The sequence below is a fragment of the Leguminivora glycinivorella genome, chromosome 13, assembly GCF_023078275.1.
Source record: "Leguminivora glycinivorella isolate SPB_JAAS2020 chromosome 13, LegGlyc_1.1, whole genome shotgun sequence".
Lineage (NCBI taxonomy): Eukaryota > Metazoa > Arthropoda > Insecta > Lepidoptera > Tortricidae > Leguminivora > Leguminivora glycinivorella.
Genome location: NC_062983.1, coordinates 18,109,565 through 18,126,779, shown reverse-complemented (window position 1 = coordinate 18,126,779; position 17,215 = coordinate 18,109,565). Strand labels below are relative to the sequence as shown.

The following is a 17,215-nucleotide window of genomic DNA, read 5'->3' as shown; positions in this document are numbered from 1 at the left end:
ATAATATCTTATTACCATTTAAAAAGGTGTCCTAAAATGTCCGTTTCATCACGTAATGCTTTGGTTTTCAAGTAAGAATACTTGTATGCTCGAGACGTTTTGGATGCCAAAATGTCCATAAAGTTTTTGGGTCAGTTCTTTTGCATTGAATATGCTAGGGATTCTAAGTTGGAAGAACCCAAAAAGACCAGAATCTGAGAAGTTAGGTCTTCAACATATTCTTTTGAAAAAGCTCATCAATTTCAGGCAAAAAAAGTACCACTTTATATCACTAAGGCATTATTTGCCTACCCCTCTGGGAAACATGCCTGAGTGTATGTAAGTATATATGTATGCAAATAGAAATCGCTTATTGACCCTCAGAGTGGTACCTTTTCGAATGAAATGAACACTTTAGGTCATTTCACGAGAATATGTCTACGGTGTAGTTGCCACGACGACTCTTCCTACATTTTTAGTCGCGAAAATTATAAAGTAGAAATATTTTTTTAGAATAACTGTTTTTATTAAATTAAAACGCCTTATTGGTTCTAATCTCACTGGAACGATCTATTGGTGCATCAGTTATAACTTGTTCCCATTCATTCAGAGCTACTAATCAACATTTTGACGTTTTCGCTTCATTTGCTGCAGTGATTTTGTTATAAATACATATTTAGTACTTATATAATAATTAAAACTTGAGATAACTAAAAATATCAATTTGAATAACAATAAATAATACAATATTATCTACAGTAATGATAATAGTAGCATTTTAAAACAGTGTTTCGCAACCTTTTACCATTCAAGCTATTTAAAGTCAATGAAGATTCTATTTTCATCAATTATCAACAAATGAACATTAAAAAAGACTTGAAAGTTTGAGAACCCCTGTTTTAGAATGTGTGGTAAGATCATACCCTATTAGCACAACTTGCTTACTTCAAGCGCGATTTCAAGTATGGACTCGCGCGCGACAAGGCAAGTTGTGCTAGAGGGGTAGGATAAAAGCTCTGCTTTACCAACAATCACTTTTATCTCGTTTAGATAAAACACATTTTTGTTTGGCGAAAGTGCCACATTCATGCAAAGCCATATCACAGAAGGCCATCAAAAGATTTGTCATATATTTCGTACATTTTGTAAAGTGTTGTTTGAACATCTGAGAGAACTTTCATATGAGCACTCAACATGGCCAAATATGCACAAGATTATGTTATGTGCTAGATTTACCATGTTGTATGACATTTCTCAGTTTTATAGAAATTACATTGGTCTATGACGACACCACACAGTTTAGTTTCGAGGCTTCATTTGAGCTAGCCTTCTTAGAGTTACCATTATATTCTATTTGGAGTTTAAAATGACAATTGAAGCGCTATCAGCTTAGAAGTTTCTCTCTTCCGTATGTCTCTTAGCAGTGCAAACCCGTCTCCACACTTTTGACAGGTTTACCACTGCAGTGCAAACTACTGCCTCCACAATTTGATAGGGTTATCAATGTTACCTTAAATTGCCTAGAAAAGCGCTGGCCCGAGCTAGCGAGTTCCACAAGTTTTTGACATCGCGCTTTCATCTCTCTCTGACGTTGTAGTTTGCACTCTTCACACTATAGAGGGTTACCAATACCTTAGTATTAGAAAGGCGGTGGCGGCGCAGTGAGCTTGGTAGCAAGTTTCATAGGGCCTTGGCCTCTAGCGCTGCGTCGCGCTTCCATCTCTCTCTGTCGTTGTAGTTTGCGCTCTTCGCGCTTTCGTCGGATCTCGTCCATTTTAGAGGCGTTGTTTTCTGTGGATGCAAGGGGGGGAGTTAGTAAAATCACCACCACTTCTCGACACTGTGTCAACAGTGTCTCGTCTGCCAAAAATGTAATATTAAAACAGTTTACAACTTATATTACAAGCAGAAGGATTGTTGAGCATTAGACTATTTGTTCGGCGCGTTGACGCGTGAATGACGGTAGATGTCACTACAAATAACATGCATTTACTGATGTATGGAGTTAAAACTCTTCCCTTACTTATGCTTCTATGGTAAAAAAAAAAAAATAGTAGGAAAAGTGTCACACAAGACAGCTAACATAAGTTAATTCATCGCTATAGGCGTAAGTCTGGATGGTGCTGTTGAGATAAAATGAACACCGTTTAAAAATTTATGATTTTAGATTGTTTCAATATTTATCACCTCACTCAGAACTCAAGTCTCTTTTTTCAAGTTTCCTTCCGATTTACACAGTCTCATCGCTTTTCTGCTCAAACTTCTGTATTTTCAAAATAATGTGAATGTAATGTCTGTAGTTCATTGAGATATCTCAATGAACTACATACGTTAAATTCACATTCAGATTATCAGTATTGATACTTACCATCAGCGTTCTCCTCAATAGGTTCAAATTCCCCGTCCTCCCAGCCGCCGAGCGAGTCGTTACTGTTTTGCTGCGCCGCCAGCCGATGCTCCTAAAATAGATTTATTGTTAAAAGATGGATAAACATTTCACCTCTAAAGTCGTCACTTGAATTTTATATCTATTTTCATACACTGTAAGGTAATATCGTCTAGGGGACGAGGATCTCGTCTAATTCCTCCTTATTACTCGCCCGATAACCCGCTGTGAATGATAGGAGTGGCGTTAAACATCTCAAATCAAAGGATTCAAATAGAAAAATGTTTCGCTAGCTTCCCTATAAGTTTCAGACGTGTGAAATTTAAATCCCATAGAGTTATGGAAGATTACAGATTAGGTTTGAAAAGAAGTGGCTCATAATCCATAATAATATTGTAAATGGGAAAGACGTGATGGGAAACAGGTGTGTGTCTGTTTGTTTGTCCGTCTTTCCGTCCGAAGCCGCGAGCAAAAGCTAGTATAATATAATTACCTTGTGTTGAAGTGCCGGGCGCACGTATGTAGCATTAGCGTTGTTGACCGGAGGCTCTGTCCAAGCGGAGTTGTTCCACGTTTCTGATGGACTCACCAGTTCAGCTTCGGCAGACTAAAAGAAAAAGCATTGTATTATCATTGATAAATAGTATTTTATGCAACAGGCGTTTAAAGGAGGTCAAAAAAGACGAGTGGTGTGGGTAACAATTTGAGGCGAAGCCGAAAATTGTTATTAAGACGCCACGAGTATTTTTTGACTCAGTTAAACACCGTTGCATACAATACTTTTTCTACGACCATGCACATACTTTTGAATAGTTTTCTAGAATAACTTTCGTGAAATTCGCACTGTTTCCTACAAGTATTTTGACTTGTCCTCTGCAATGTTTCTGCACTCACCCTGTCGCTCGCACTCCCTCGCGCCGCCGCCCGCCCCCGGCCGGCGCCCCGCGGCCCGCTATATCCCTTAACGGCTACCTAACAATGCTGTAAGAGCTATATCGTATGCGTGGGTACGCGGGGCGCCGGCCGGGGGCGGGCATCCCACATGTAGGGTTTTAAAAATCTATGCACGACACGGTAAATGACGAATAACAACACGGGAGTAGAAAAAATTAATAAACACCCTTACCCCCTTATTCATAAACGTTCACTAAAGTTATCAAGTCGATAAAGTTCGTTTGTCCCTTTTCGACGTATTGGTGTAATACGTTGGGCGCAGCCAGCTGGCAGACCTGTTATCTCTCCATTGTTTAACTCCCTATTCATAAACGAAGTAACTGACCTCGAGATTATTAAGATAATACGCCAAATAAAAAATAAAAAAAGTTTTGGCATTGACGAAATTCCATCAACACTAATAAAACAATGTGCTACTGAATTGACCACGCCGTTACGATTACTTATAAATCAATCATTCACTGAAGGTGTATTTCCGGACCTATTAAAGATTGCTAAAATAAAACCCCTATTGAAACCGGGTGGCAATAAAACAAATCCACAACATTATAGACCCATAGCACTTTTGCCAGCAATCTCAAAAATATTTGAAAAGGCTATGATAAACCGAGTTTACAATTTTTTTGAAAAATTCTGCGTCCTTGATAAGAACCAGTTCGGTTTCAGAAAGCGTCATTCCACTACACTAGCGGTTTACAATTATACTCAGGAAATCCTAAATAATCTAGACCAAAAATACTACGGCGTAGGATTTCTCCTTGATATGACTAAAGCGTATGATCGAGTCTCACATAAAATTCTACTAACAAAATTAAGCGGCATGGGCATTCGCGGAAACGCATATATGTGGTTTAAGTCATATTTGGAAAATCGTAGTCAATACGTACGTAAGTCAAAGACGTCTCATCTAATATACGAAATATTACTTGTTCTATACCCCAAGGTAGTGTTGCCGGGTGTATATTATTTCTGGCCTACATCAACGACCTGCCTAAAATATTAGATGCCACTTGTATAATGTTTGCGGATGACGTATCCATATTATTCAGTTGCACAAACAGCGCAGAGTGCAATGAACGTTTGCAGGAAATATCTCGCGATATCCAAAACTGGCTCGACGATCATAATTTGGAAATAAATCTTAAAAAGACTAAAATAATCCAATTCAAACCACCGCAAAAAAAGTCGTTGGATATGGAATTACAAATTAATAACACAGCCATTGAGGAAGTAACTGAATTTAATTTATTGGGAATAAAAATTGATACTAGCTTAAATTGGAAGTCTCATATCCAGCATGTTAAAGCAAAATTATCGAGATTCGTGTACGCCCTTAGAATCCTCAAGATAAATACAAACTATGAAACGGCTTTGTCAGCATATTATGCGTATGCAAACTCCTGGCTAAAATATGCAATAATCCTCTGGGGGGCTAGCACGGACGTAAGTCAGCTCTTTGTGATGCAAAAAGAATGTTTACGAATCCTCACTAACACGCGAATCCCAAGTAGCTGCCAGGCACTATTTAAACAACATAAAATATTAACCCTACCAAGCATATACATTATGGAGGCGGCTATGTTCGTAAGAAAAAATACTAACTTATTCCCATTGCAACAAATCACCTCGAACCGACGTAATAATAAACAACAAATTGTAATACCAATTTCAAGACTCGCCATGTATAGAAACGGTCCATACTGTCGATGCGCAATCATAGTAAACAAGCTACCCGAACAGTTAAAACAAGAACGCGACGATGCAGTATTCAAAAGTAAACTAAAAAAGCTACTTATCGAGAAGTCGTACTATACGATTGACGAGTTTTTAAGTGACGATTCATTGTTAGAAGGGAATCCATAAAACAGCGTTTATGAGATAAGTAGGTAATATCTTATATTATAATGGAAATGTAAATCTTAATAACATAAAATCATAATAATTATAATTCATTTAAATTGTGACTGAGATTAATAAATTAGCCAACATTAATTTTGTATAATATTTTCATATTGGCAATTATTGAATATGTATACTTATATAATTATTAATTTTGTACTCCCTCTGACATGTTATTAATATTACATCAAAACGCATGAATTAGAAATTGTATAAGTAGGTAATATGTAGACTAGTATATAAGTAAGTACCTCATAAGTACTAACATTATGCGCCCTACCCGGGTGTCATGTACTGACTACCTCAAACTAACACCTTCTGTAATGCACATGACTTTAATGTTAAATAAATGAAATGAAATGAAATAATAGAAAGGGACAAACGAACTTTATGAATAAGGGGGTTAGTGTATTAAGAGCATAAAGGACATAGAGCGTCTTTGTGTATGTGTTGTATGTTAGTATGTCTTATTTTCAACGCGTGACAGAAGAAATGTAGTAGCGATACAAACACCCGTATGTCGATACGACGCGTACGCCGTTAGACGATCAAAAGTGTGCTGCAGACGAGAAACGTGTCTTTGCGGGAGCTTCGGGCGCTTCATACGGCGGTTATTTCAGTCGATATAGCCAAGTTTTTACAAGCTTTTATTTAACTTGCCTTGTTAGTTTGGGTCAAAACGTAGAAGCTAAATTTGACCCACTTCCCGGTTTCCGATTGATCTAAAATTTACGCACACATATGTCGATCACGTGACAATGCAATATTATGGTATCATGGAGCTGATCTGATGATGGAGCAGAAAGGTGGTCATAGGAACTCTATTATGAAATGTCGTATCCCCATCGAGTAAGGGGTTTTTAGAAACGCTTTGGAAAACAACAGATGACTGTTGAAAGAAAGGTACAGTCGGCGATAAAAGCTTGTTCCAAAAATGAAATTTTCGCAAAAAACTTATTACGTTTACTAACTCAATGGTTTCCAATAGAGACCAGGGGCCCGTTTCTCGAAAGGTACAAGCCCTGTTAGGCATTGGTCCCATTGCGAGCTAGTAAGCTATGAGCTATCGGCTATAAAAACGAACAAAAGATAAGCACTCCCGTGCAAATAAAAGAGACACGGAGATTTTGATAGCTCACCGCTGAGCGAGTAACTATAAACATCGCCGTGTCTCTTTTATTTACACGGGAGTGATTATCTTTTGTTCGTTTTTATAGCCGATAGCTCATAGTTTACTAGCTCGCGGTGGGACCAGTGCCTTTATTAGAAGTGCGCGAACTGTCAAATCGTATGGGTTGTCATGGAAACACACTTGTAATACAAGGCTTGTACCTTTCGAGAAACGGGCCCCTGTTAGTAAAGTGTAAATAACCGTTTACTTACGGGTTGTTCCTGCAGCGTGCCCCACTCCTCGTTGTCCCAGTCGTCCTCGCACAGCGTGTTGAGCGGCGCCGCGGCGGCCGCGCTGCCGCTACTCGCCGGCGAGTTGGCGCTCGCTCCCGTGCCTTCAAACAAGAGTTATCCTCTAGAAACATATATAATCAATCAATCAAAATATATATTTGAACCGTGACATTAAAGAAGCGGCTTCTTATAAGTTGTTTGTTAAAAAGCTGAAGGACTTCTTAATTGACAAGGCATTTTTTACGGTCCGTGAATTCTATAGTAAGTTTAATTTAAAATGATGAATGTGTGTTTTTTTCCTTTGACATTTTGTTTTAATTTCTTGTGTTTTTTTTATATATATAATTATGGTTAGTATTTAAATTTATCATTATTTTTTGACTAAGTTGTTTAAGATTATTTTAATTCCTTATTTATTGTATTATTATTTTTGTATTTTTGACATGTGTTGTTTATGACATTAAAGGTTTTGAATTGAATTGAAAACCTACCATACAAGGAAGATTGCCAATCGATTTGAATCAATCGAGGGTTTACTGGTGAAACTCGATAAGTTGAGCAAACTGGGGCCCATTTCTCGAAGCTACAAGTTACAATTTACAAGTTGGAAAGAGACTTCCGCTTGTAACTTTCAGTTTTGAGAAATGGGCCCCTGGTTTTTTTAAATTCGACCTATGTGCAATTTCCACAATGTTGTTATTTCAAGGACAAATTATCTCGATTTATCGGGTTTCACCAGTAAATCCTCGCAATGTTATTAGGCAACTTTAAAATCGTACAAACAAAAGGAACTCTTCTTTCTTTTAGTAAAAAATTCAATTTCATGGACTTATTTCGTACTAGTATTAGCACAGTATAATAAAGAGTACTATTGTACAGTATGGTCACTCTCGCTCCCCGCTGAAAGTGCCTCCCACCCCTTCTCGGTTACCTCACAGTTACCGCCTGTAAAAAACGCGAACAGTCGACCTGTCATATCTCACTCATGCAAGCATAGTACGTGTTCACCTACACGAGCTTAGACTGTGTGCTAGGAACGCGCCTCTTTTATAAATTGGATCGCCAGTGTCCGAGGTGTGGTATTAGGATTTAGGATAAAATTCATAGAATACATAAATGAATTATGAGTGGAATTATAACACTTCGCAACTGAACTTATTGACATCGAACACAAATGTCATAGAACAGAATTTGAGACAGAGAAAAGCTATGATTTAATCTTTAAAATTATCCATTACGCAATTTCAAAACGTTATCAACCCTATCGAACTTTGAATTGATAGACAAACAAATAGCGCGGCATTAATTAAATAATTAAAGGTTTAAAATGTGAAAGACTTATCCTTTTTTTTTCCAGGTCTTTGGCGGATGGCTGTGACACTCAACTGACACACCCCAGTGTTATAAATTAGGACAATTGTATATACGTAATAAAATAAATAAGAATTCAATTATTAAATAAATGGTCTATTATTTTCTTTTTTTTTCCATTTTTTCTAAATGAAACCGCCCAAGCGCTTAACAGCCTGCACACAGATTTTTTTATACCACTTCGGTGTCAAACAAGTATACGGTCCACCTGATGGAAAGCGGTCACCGTAACCTATGGACGCCTTCAACTCAAGGGGTGATTCTGATCCAAATACATTTTTTTAGGTATTATATTTTTTGTCCGAATGTTACTAAATTTGTTTTCTGAAAAACTAAAAATCATTATCTCGTTCTGTTCCCCGAGTTGGCCCGTTGTCCCATTTCTGATAAGTTTGCCTTAGAGACATCTGAAGAAAGAAATCGAGCATACCTATCCTACCTAAAGGCCAGTTGCATCAAACGCAGTTAAAAGACACATCAAAGTCACGCGGCAGAAGTCTATGGAACTTCTAATACAATTTAGCGATCGCTTAGACGGTGACAGACGGTTTGGTGCAACCGATCCTAAACCTATCTACTGTGTTAAAGTTTACAGTTAAGTTTACGATTGGATCACGACATATACATTGACGACCGGTTTGGCTCAGTCGGTAGTGACCCTGCCTGCTGAGCCGCGGTCCTGGGTTTGAATCCCGGTAAGGGCATTTATTTGTGTGATGAGACTGATGAGCAGATATTGATTTTGTTCCTGAGTCATGGAGGTTTTCTACGTATATAAGTACATATTTGTATATTATGTATATCGTCTGAGTACCCACAATACAAGCCTTCCTGAGCTTACCGTGGGGCTCAGTCAATCTGTGTAAGAATGTCTTATAATATTTATTTATTTATACATACCCGCGCTCGAGTCTATCTCGCCCCACGCCGCCATATCCCAGTGGTCAGGATCGTAGTCAGACGCGGATTCGCTGTGCTCAAGTGACGTCATTGATGTTACTGACGAAGTTGTAGTCGACATGCTCGAAGATGACGGTTGCTCTGAAAAAAAAAAAATGACCAAATATACAAAGCTGCTTGTCCACTGTCCATGTAGATTCTAATTCTGATGATTTTCCTTTACAAGTGTACAAATCTTTAGCACTTTAAAATTTCTGATCTCTACCTTTAGTAGAAGTACTGTTTTGTATTTTGATGATTCAGTCAGGGTCAAATTGTGGCGTAGGCGAGAGGCTGGCAACCTGTCACTGCAATATCACAGTTTCGTTTTCTTTCAACCCCTTATTTGCCAAGAGTGGCACTGAAGCTTTAGTAGTTTCATGTGTTCTGCCTACCCCTTTATGGGATACAGGCGTGATTATATGTATGTATATGTATGTATGATGATTCAGTCAATGATTTTGACAGATTGTGCGATTGAATGTGAATGTAAAATGTTACCTAACGATCCTGGTTTGGACAGCACAGACTTGGGGTGCTGCGCCCGCGCCGTGTCGGAGTGCGAGCGGTAGAACTTAGCGGTGACGGCGGTGACCGCCCAGCCGGCCCACGTCGCTGCCGCGTTGCTGAGCGATGGCGTCGCTGTGTGGACGTCCGCCTCTGCAATTTACACAGAGAAATAGAACTTGGAATTAAACTAATGCTCATATGTTGATGTAGTACATACACAGATGTCATATAATATACCATAGATCAAGCAAACGTATCTACTTAGCGTGTCAAATGAACTCAGTGAAATCCACTGAGTTATCCGTCTTTACTCGCAGCTTGCAGCTTTCGGGCGTCAATTTTTGTAAGTTGAAGTCAACCAAAACATAACAAATGCCTCGTTACGTGATATTCAATTGCAACAACACAAAAATTATGAACAATCAAGAGCCTGAGACATATTTAAAATTACAGGCAAGAATCAACTTCAGTACAAAATTTGACACGCTCGGCCCCTATACAAATATATGAATTTGTTTCTTCTATCTAAATTAAGTTCTGTGGGTACATACGTATCTGGTGCAGCCTACTGGTCTAGCCACTGGCAGCTGTTTACGATAGCGACACCCAAAGGGCTCTGTCGCAACAACTATATCGTGATCGTTAGACATATAAATATATGGATTGGATAATTACTCTCATACTCAAAACCACGGAAAAATCGTCAATTTCGGCAAATCTGATATCGATGTTTTCTGTATGAAATAAACTATTTTTGACCAAATAATGTACGAATATATTCTGTACTAAATAGTGTGTGATACTTACCCATTCCTTCCTTGAGACTTGGATCTTCTGAAACCTTCTCTAACTTGCCGAGGAAGCCCTTGATAGTCCTGAACGCCGCGTCACGAACCTACGAACATACATGTAAATTAGTGCGAGGACTGGAATTCCTTGCCGGCGGCTATATTTCCGGCAACCTTCAAACCTAGAGTGAGCATGAGCAGGCATCTTCTGGGCGAGCTCACTCCATCTCAGGCCACGTCTTTGCCTTTGGCTAGTCTGTGGCCAAGAGTAAGCCCATTTATGATAATAAAAAAAATACTTTGCGACGTAGTTTCGTTTTCTTTCGACCCCTTATTTGCCAAGAGTGGCACTGAAGCTTTAGTGGTTTCATGTGTTCTGCCTACCCCTTTATGGGATACAGGCGTGATTGTATGTATGTATGTACTTTGCGACGTATTCGGCCTAGGGTTGCAAAAAAACGGTTTTTTTTCTGGCTTGAAAAAAAAACATGAAAAAAACCGTGAAAAAAAACAGTTTTATTTCTGGAGTATGTTTTTTTTCTAAAGTACGAAATCTCAAAATTTGCAAAATAGTTAATACTTTTATACGGTTTTTTAGACTTAATGTTAACTATTAAACGAATTTAATCAAATACTTTATATATTTCTGGTCTTATAAAAGTAACATTTACGAAATCTGTAGTTGATAGTTATCACTATTTTTTTCACAATTCTGAAAAAAAACATTTGGTTTTTTTTCTATTTACAACCCTAATTCGGCCCAGGATAAGCGACAACTTCGGAGTTTGGAATGTTAATGTAAATCTTTATTTCAGTATATCAACGTCCGTAAGGCGCCAGTGTCTGCGAAAAGCATCACAGAGAAGTTGAATGGTGTCGCTGAGGTTCGCCTAGACAATCCATCGTAACTATTAATTCTTATTATGGTAACGCATTGTTGTCATGTAAACAAAAATAATAAACTAGACATTCAATAAAGCATCATAAAGACGGGTCAACGAACTATTTATCTCAATACTTGATTATTTGAAAGGTCAAATAAATTGAACACATTTTAATGAACGATGACAACGTGCGCTACGAAATGAGAGCAATGTCATCAGGGATCGCTAACCTTAGTGGAGCTTACAACTTTTTTATCTATGTTTGTAGTTTTAATTTTAAAGGAAGTCAGATACGGCACTATGAATGAATTTAACGTTTTTTGTCACTTGACCGATATTTTAAACCGTCGTCTGTTTCTGTCAAAAAATTGTCATATTTTTTTTTTTTAAGTCAACGCCATATGTTAGGAACCTTATCAAATACAGACGGAGGGTTCAGCTTTAGTAAAACTATAACACAATCAAAACTAACCAGGCGCAGTAATTATTATTTATTTCACATTTATTTATGCCAAAAACTCGTGGGAGATGCTAAGTAGGATTTAATTCTAATTTAATTTGCAAGAATTGATTTGAGCATACATCAATACAAACATTCAACATAAAATGCAAACTGGAGCATTATACTCACAAATAAAACATTCCTTCACCAGACGTTTCCTGTTCGTTTTGGTTTGTCACTTATCATATCATGCGTCACTTTCGCATGTTAGAACGTGACAGGTACGGTGAAAAATAATAGACATCTGTCCATATTAGTCCTACAGCATAATCTATAGAGTGGAGTAATCTGCAATTTTTCTCACCTGTTTCTCGGGATCGTTAGTCAAAGGACACAGCGCCGGCAGCACTCTATTAGCCACCTCAGCCAGCAAGAAGTACTGCTGCGTAGCGGCCAGCGCCAGCACTCCGGCTTGCCGCGCCGGCGGGAAGGCGTCGCGGGTGGCTCGCACGAACGCCGAGACGAGGACCTTCTGTCGGATCTGCGGGTGCAAGTGCGCTGCCACCTTGCCTAGGCACACTGTGGTGTTTGTCCTGAAAAAACGACCGACGACGTTTGTCGACCCGTCTGGCGCAGTCGGTAGTGACCCTGCCTGCTGCGCCGCGATCCCGGGTTCAAATCAAATCAAAAGGGCATTTATTTGTGTGATGAGCGCAGATATTTGTTCCTGAGTCATGGATGTTTTCTATGTATATAAGTATTTATATATTATATATATCGTTGTCTGAGTACCCACAACACAAGCCTTCTTGAGCTTACTGTGGGCCCCAGTCAATCTGTGTAAGAATGTCCAGTAATATTAATTTTAATTTAATTTAAAAACGATCAGATTTTGAACAGAAGTTTGTATTGTGGGTTATTGAGTTGTGTCTGTTTTTAATCTGTTTTTTTAACCCCCGACGCAAAAACGACAGGGTGTTGTAAGTTTGACGTGTCTGTCTGTCTGTGGCATCGTAGCTCCCAAAGGGATGAACCGATTTAATTTTGTTTTTTTTTGTCTAAAAGCTGAGTTAGTCGGGAGTGTTCTTAACCATGTTTCATGAAAATCTGGTATTTTAAAATTTTAATTTTGTGGTTATTAGGTTATTACTATAGGTAGTATTTATGTGCTATACATATTGTTTTTCTTATTTGAATAATAAATAAATAAATGAATTGTTAAATTAAGGTGAAAGGAGAGAAAGAGAGGCATTCCTATCTCCCCGATCACTTCTATCACTCTCATACTCATGGAAATGCGCACTCAGGAGCATGCATAAGGATATGATATCTTTATTGTATATTTTTAAAAGCAATTGCAATGTGAGTGTTCGTGATATTTTTCATTCGACCGAACCAATATAAGTTCTCACGAAAGGCTTCAAGATTATTAATTTAATGTATGGGAGTTGTATGGTGTTCGACCATTTTAAAAACCCGTTTTCTGAACCCTTAACTCTTTGAATGTCACATGAATATTTGAATGAATGAATGTTGATATTGGAATGTAGAAAGAGTTACGGCTCAGCCACGACATTGGTCTAAGCGCGACAGCGGTGAGCGGCGGCCATACATTGGAGCGAGACACAGCGATGGGACTTTTCATTCGCACGTATGGCTGCCGCTCACTTAGACCAATGTCGTGGCTGGGCCGTTAAAAACATTAATTAATTTTCAAAAACAATTTTACTACTCACTAAACTAATCTAACTATTCATACCTTATGCCGCCCTGGTCATCTTTAGACTGCAGTCTCGCAAAGTGCCTGAGCACCTCTACATTGAGATTGTTGTAGTTGAGCTTTGACGCCAGATGCACTATGGACTTGACAGTCTGTTCTCGTATCACCGGGTTTGTGTCTAAGAAACCGTGTACAACTTGTGGGAATATTTGGTCATTTACCTGTGGAAAAGTAAGTTTTTATTTAGAATTTTATGTAAATTATAATAATGGGATTTGTTAAAAAAAATCATTTGCCACACCATTTTAATAACAAAAGTAATAGCGAAATACGCTTTAAACCCAAGTTATCTTGTGATTTGAAGAAAACAACCTTTACTCCTTTGCCACTATAAATTTACCATCGCAAAAATTATTTACGGCAGGCAAGACTAATCAATATTGTATCTGTAAGACAGAAACGCAAGTGTCACCGTGGATATGCGGCACCTGATAGCCAGTGCTGGCAACACAGCTGCCTACTTGGTATCCTTGCTTGAAGAAAGAATCTCGACACAAGCAGAACATGTACAATCAACCAATTGGAACCCTAGGCCACTCTATAACCATGTCAAAATGACAAGCAGTAAGAAATTTCTTACAATCTGATTTATAACGTCACTATGACATAGTTCTACAGTGGCCTAGGGTTCCAATTGGTGTACTATACTTAATACTTACAGTAGAGTTCTGCAAATGCATGATGAACTGGTCTAATTGCTGCAGCAGTCGCGACCGCGTGGTGCGATCGTTTGACGCGAACAGTTTCACTACGCATGGCACAATCTGCTTTTGGTATGACTCCTCGTCTAGCAGTTTCCCTAGCTGAAAACAGATAGTAACATTAACATATAAGTAGGTAATATTGGTTTTAAAAATGCTTAATCATGTTAAATTATGAAACATATTAGTTAAACGGCAATTCACCAATCACAATAGATAATACCCGGGTCCACACAGAGCGAGAATCCGTAAGCCCCGTAAGGCAATGTGCTGGCGAGGCAAATAATCAATATAAATAGATGTTTCTCGCCGCCGTAGTGTGCGTTTAGCTCGGTCGAACAACCTGCACCTGAGGCAAGTCTACATTAGACGTTTGCCGCGCGAGGAAATTGCCTCGTGAGGTGCCCCGCTCTGTGTGGACCGGGCTATTTCTGAACAGCCTGCTAAACACAAGTTCAATATCACATTATGTAAATTATTTGTTTTTGTATATATTTTTTGGTTTACTGGTCACCTAACTTTACGTTACTAATTTTCAAGCGACTACTGTTGGTCCCGATTTTTTTAATTGGACTTTGATATTTTTTGGCAAAAGGGTAGCAAAAAAAGGCTTTTCAAGTGTATTTCAGCATAAGCGCCATTGTAGATCTGTGACTGTGAACATACCTTGAACATAGGCGTCAGTACCGCCGACCCTGCGTCCCCATAATGGAACGCCGTCAACAACTGGGGCAGTATTTTATGAACACACACAGCCTCCGGAAAGTTGTCCAAGTATGAGCTCAAAGTGGAGAAGAACCGGCCCTTCTCGATTTTATCCTTGATTTGGATCTCTTCTAGAAACAGCATGGTGTCTATAAGGTCGTTTTTGAAGTAGCCACCTATTTTTCGACACCTGAGAAATGTAAAAAAAATATCATAGATATGGAACGGATAGTGGTTTGGCCGGATACCGGATATTCGGCTGACGCGGCCGCCGGATATCCGTAATCAGCAGCCGAATATCCGATCCAGAGGTTTTACAAGGGGTGGCTCAATCCGCGACTCTATTGCCGCGCTACAGGTACATGCCGGGGGCCGCGAATTGGCGGCCCATTCAGTGGTGACGACCTTCGCGCGGCGCAATAGAATTCAATTTCGGCTGCACGCGTGTGGTCCGTTTGTTAATGTAGGTAAGAATTTAGAATGGCGGCATTTTGTGAATATCAAACGAGTGAGCCTTCTGTTTCTGTACTTGTACCGTTATATATTCACCTAAATGAAGTAAACTCGATGGTGCGGGCCTGACGTGCGGTGCAGGTTGCAACATGTTTCTAGTTGTAGGCATGTTATATGCAATTTTTGATTGAAAAAAATTAAATTCATCTGGATTATAACCAGATATCTTGCATCTCTGATATAGAAACAAAGGCATAAGAATGCGAAAAAGTTATTATCAAATAGGTTTTTTCAGGGCAGTCTGATGAGCCCAACAGAAATCTACTGGGAATCCTAACTCTTTCATGTCAAGTCTCTTGGAGATGTGTTTTCTCCTTTATTGAGCCACTTGCTGTGTTTGGATCCTAAAAATACAGTACCTTGTAATAATATCCGCAGGGTTGGGCCTCGAAGTAGGGTTGGCACTGACCAGCTCACAATACAGAGTGCAGAGCTGCTTAGGAATGCTGTCCAGTGTCTTGAGGGCTGGTTGACTTTTGAGGGGGCCGTTGAAGGCCTCCCAGATGAGGCAGCCTAGGCCCCACATGTCTGACGAACTGTAAATAAACATAATTTGTAATATATTCTTACCATATATTTGAATTGAAGAAAGGTAAAATAATTTCTAAATAAGTATGCAAGTGTAATTTTTCAATTGCATGTCCCATATTGTGTATGTTCCAGATCAAGAGTTTTGAATGATTCCAGGATATAGATAGTCATTACCATCTCAGATTTTTTTCATCAAAATTTTTAAGCTTTTTATCACATATCTTTATTTTTAGTGAGGAGCAAGTTATTGTCTGTATATCTTAACATAAAAGAGTGCAGAATGTCGAAATACTAACAAATTGCTTCATTTCATGAATTATTGAGTTATGTATTTGTACAAGTGATAATTTCTACTGGGTAGAATTAAATGAAATAGTAGAGGTGATATTTTACAGCACTAATTTATTTGTATCTTAAACTGTAAATGGATAGAAATTTATAAGAATCTTACCATTTTGTAACTGCCTTCAGTTTAGATGGATCCTTCTTCTCCGGAGGATCATATATTTCAAGTGCTGGCAGAATTTTAATAGGAATAGGGTTTGACGTGTCCTGTCCATGTGACGTGAGGAACTCAAACCCTCCCAGCTTCCATTCCCCGGCTTGTGTGACGAAGACAGAATATAAGCACACATTGTTGTGTCTCAGGTTACCATCATTATTGAAAAATGATAGTGCTCTCTGTGAAAGAAGAAAGTGGAACTAAAAGTTTATTTGAACACTGTAAATCTAAAGTCATATTATAATCAGAACCTGTACCTTAATTTACAAGTTAAGCACTTAGTCAGAATAAAACAAAATGTGATGATCGTATTTGAAATATTTAGTAGACTTTAAGTTCTTAGTACCCAGTTCTAGATACAAATGTGTATGTGGCAGTACTTACAGTAATTTGGAAAATTCCCCAAGCTAAGAACAAGTCTTTTTGTTGGCCTTCAAGTTTCATATCATCTATGTGGGTAGCTAAAGGCTCTACATATTCTGTAGCTACATATAAAAATTTCTCAGTTTCACAGCTATCTAAATAATGTAAAAGGCTAGGGTGTCTCATAGTCTTAAGTTTCTTGAGTGAGGCCTTTGCTACGTCGAACATCGTTTCCGAATTCTTTTGAACGTCGAACAGGAATATCGATACTTCATCTTGCGTACCCCTCTTCTTTCCCTTGTGCAAAGACCATACAGTCTTATCTTCTAAACCGCGCACCGGATCACCCACTTCATAAGGAAAATCCTTTGTAGGATCTCGCGAGAAAAACGACCACATATTGCGTTTTTATCAACACTTCTTTTCAACTGGAATTCATGATTGCTAATGGGTGCAGTTACTTAAATCACAAGAAATATGAAGGACTATTTAATTATAAATATAATTATTTTCAATTATAACACCTTTTAAACATTTAAATCCCTTATAAACATTTACGAGAAA

At 38.5% G+C, this 17,215-nt stretch overlaps 2 protein-coding genes across 3 annotated transcripts in view; one reads left to right on the top strand and one right to left on the bottom strand.

The window, feature by feature from the left end:
• The window catches only part of LOC125232925 (probable glucosamine 6-phosphate N-acetyltransferase), a 22,575-nt gene extending 14,500 nt beyond the window's left edge, over positions 1–8,075 (top strand). Inside the window, exon 7 of one of the 2 annotated variants that reach the window (XM_048138764.1) lies at positions 7,980–8,075. The gene's annotated coding sequence lies outside the window, so the exon portion shown is untranslated. Of the gene's footprint in view, positions 1–6,616; positions 6,718–7,979 lie in introns of those variants that run through there. The other variant, XM_048138765.1, reaches the window with a different exon arrangement.
• Positions 255–17,215, bottom strand: LOC125232922 (N-terminal kinase-like protein). Its single transcript, XM_048138759.1, has 14 exons — positions 16,673–17,215; positions 16,238–16,467; positions 15,615–15,791; positions 14,704–14,932; positions 13,996–14,139; positions 13,316–13,497; positions 11,921–12,149; positions 10,250–10,337; positions 9,434–9,592; positions 8,894–9,034; positions 6,602–6,723; positions 2,859–2,972; positions 2,348–2,438; positions 255–1,770 (listed from the first exon to the last, which is right to left on the bottom strand). The coding sequence occupies exons 1-14, from the start codon at positions 17,048–17,050 to the stop codon at positions 1,619–1,621; spliced, it is 2,436 nt and encodes an 811-aa protein (XP_047994716.1). The 5' UTR covers positions 17,051–17,215; the 3' UTR covers positions 255–1,618.

What these genes read in the sequence shown, in the direction of transcription:
- LOC125232922 (XM_048138759.1), bottom strand. Translation starts at nt 17,050, where the DNA reads ATGTGGTCGTTTTTCTCGCGAGATCCTACAAAGGATTTTCCTTATGAA. An exon ending in GATGACCAGGGCGGCATAAG is followed by an intron (nt 12,150 to 13,315) that starts GTATGAATAGTT and finishes TCGTTTTTTCAG; the next exon opens with GACAAACACCACAGTGTGCC. An exon ending in GCACGCTGCAGGAACAACCC is followed by an intron (nt 2,973 to 6,601) that starts GTAAGTAAACGG and finishes TTTTTCTTTTAG; the next exon opens with TCTGCCGAAGCTGAACTGGT.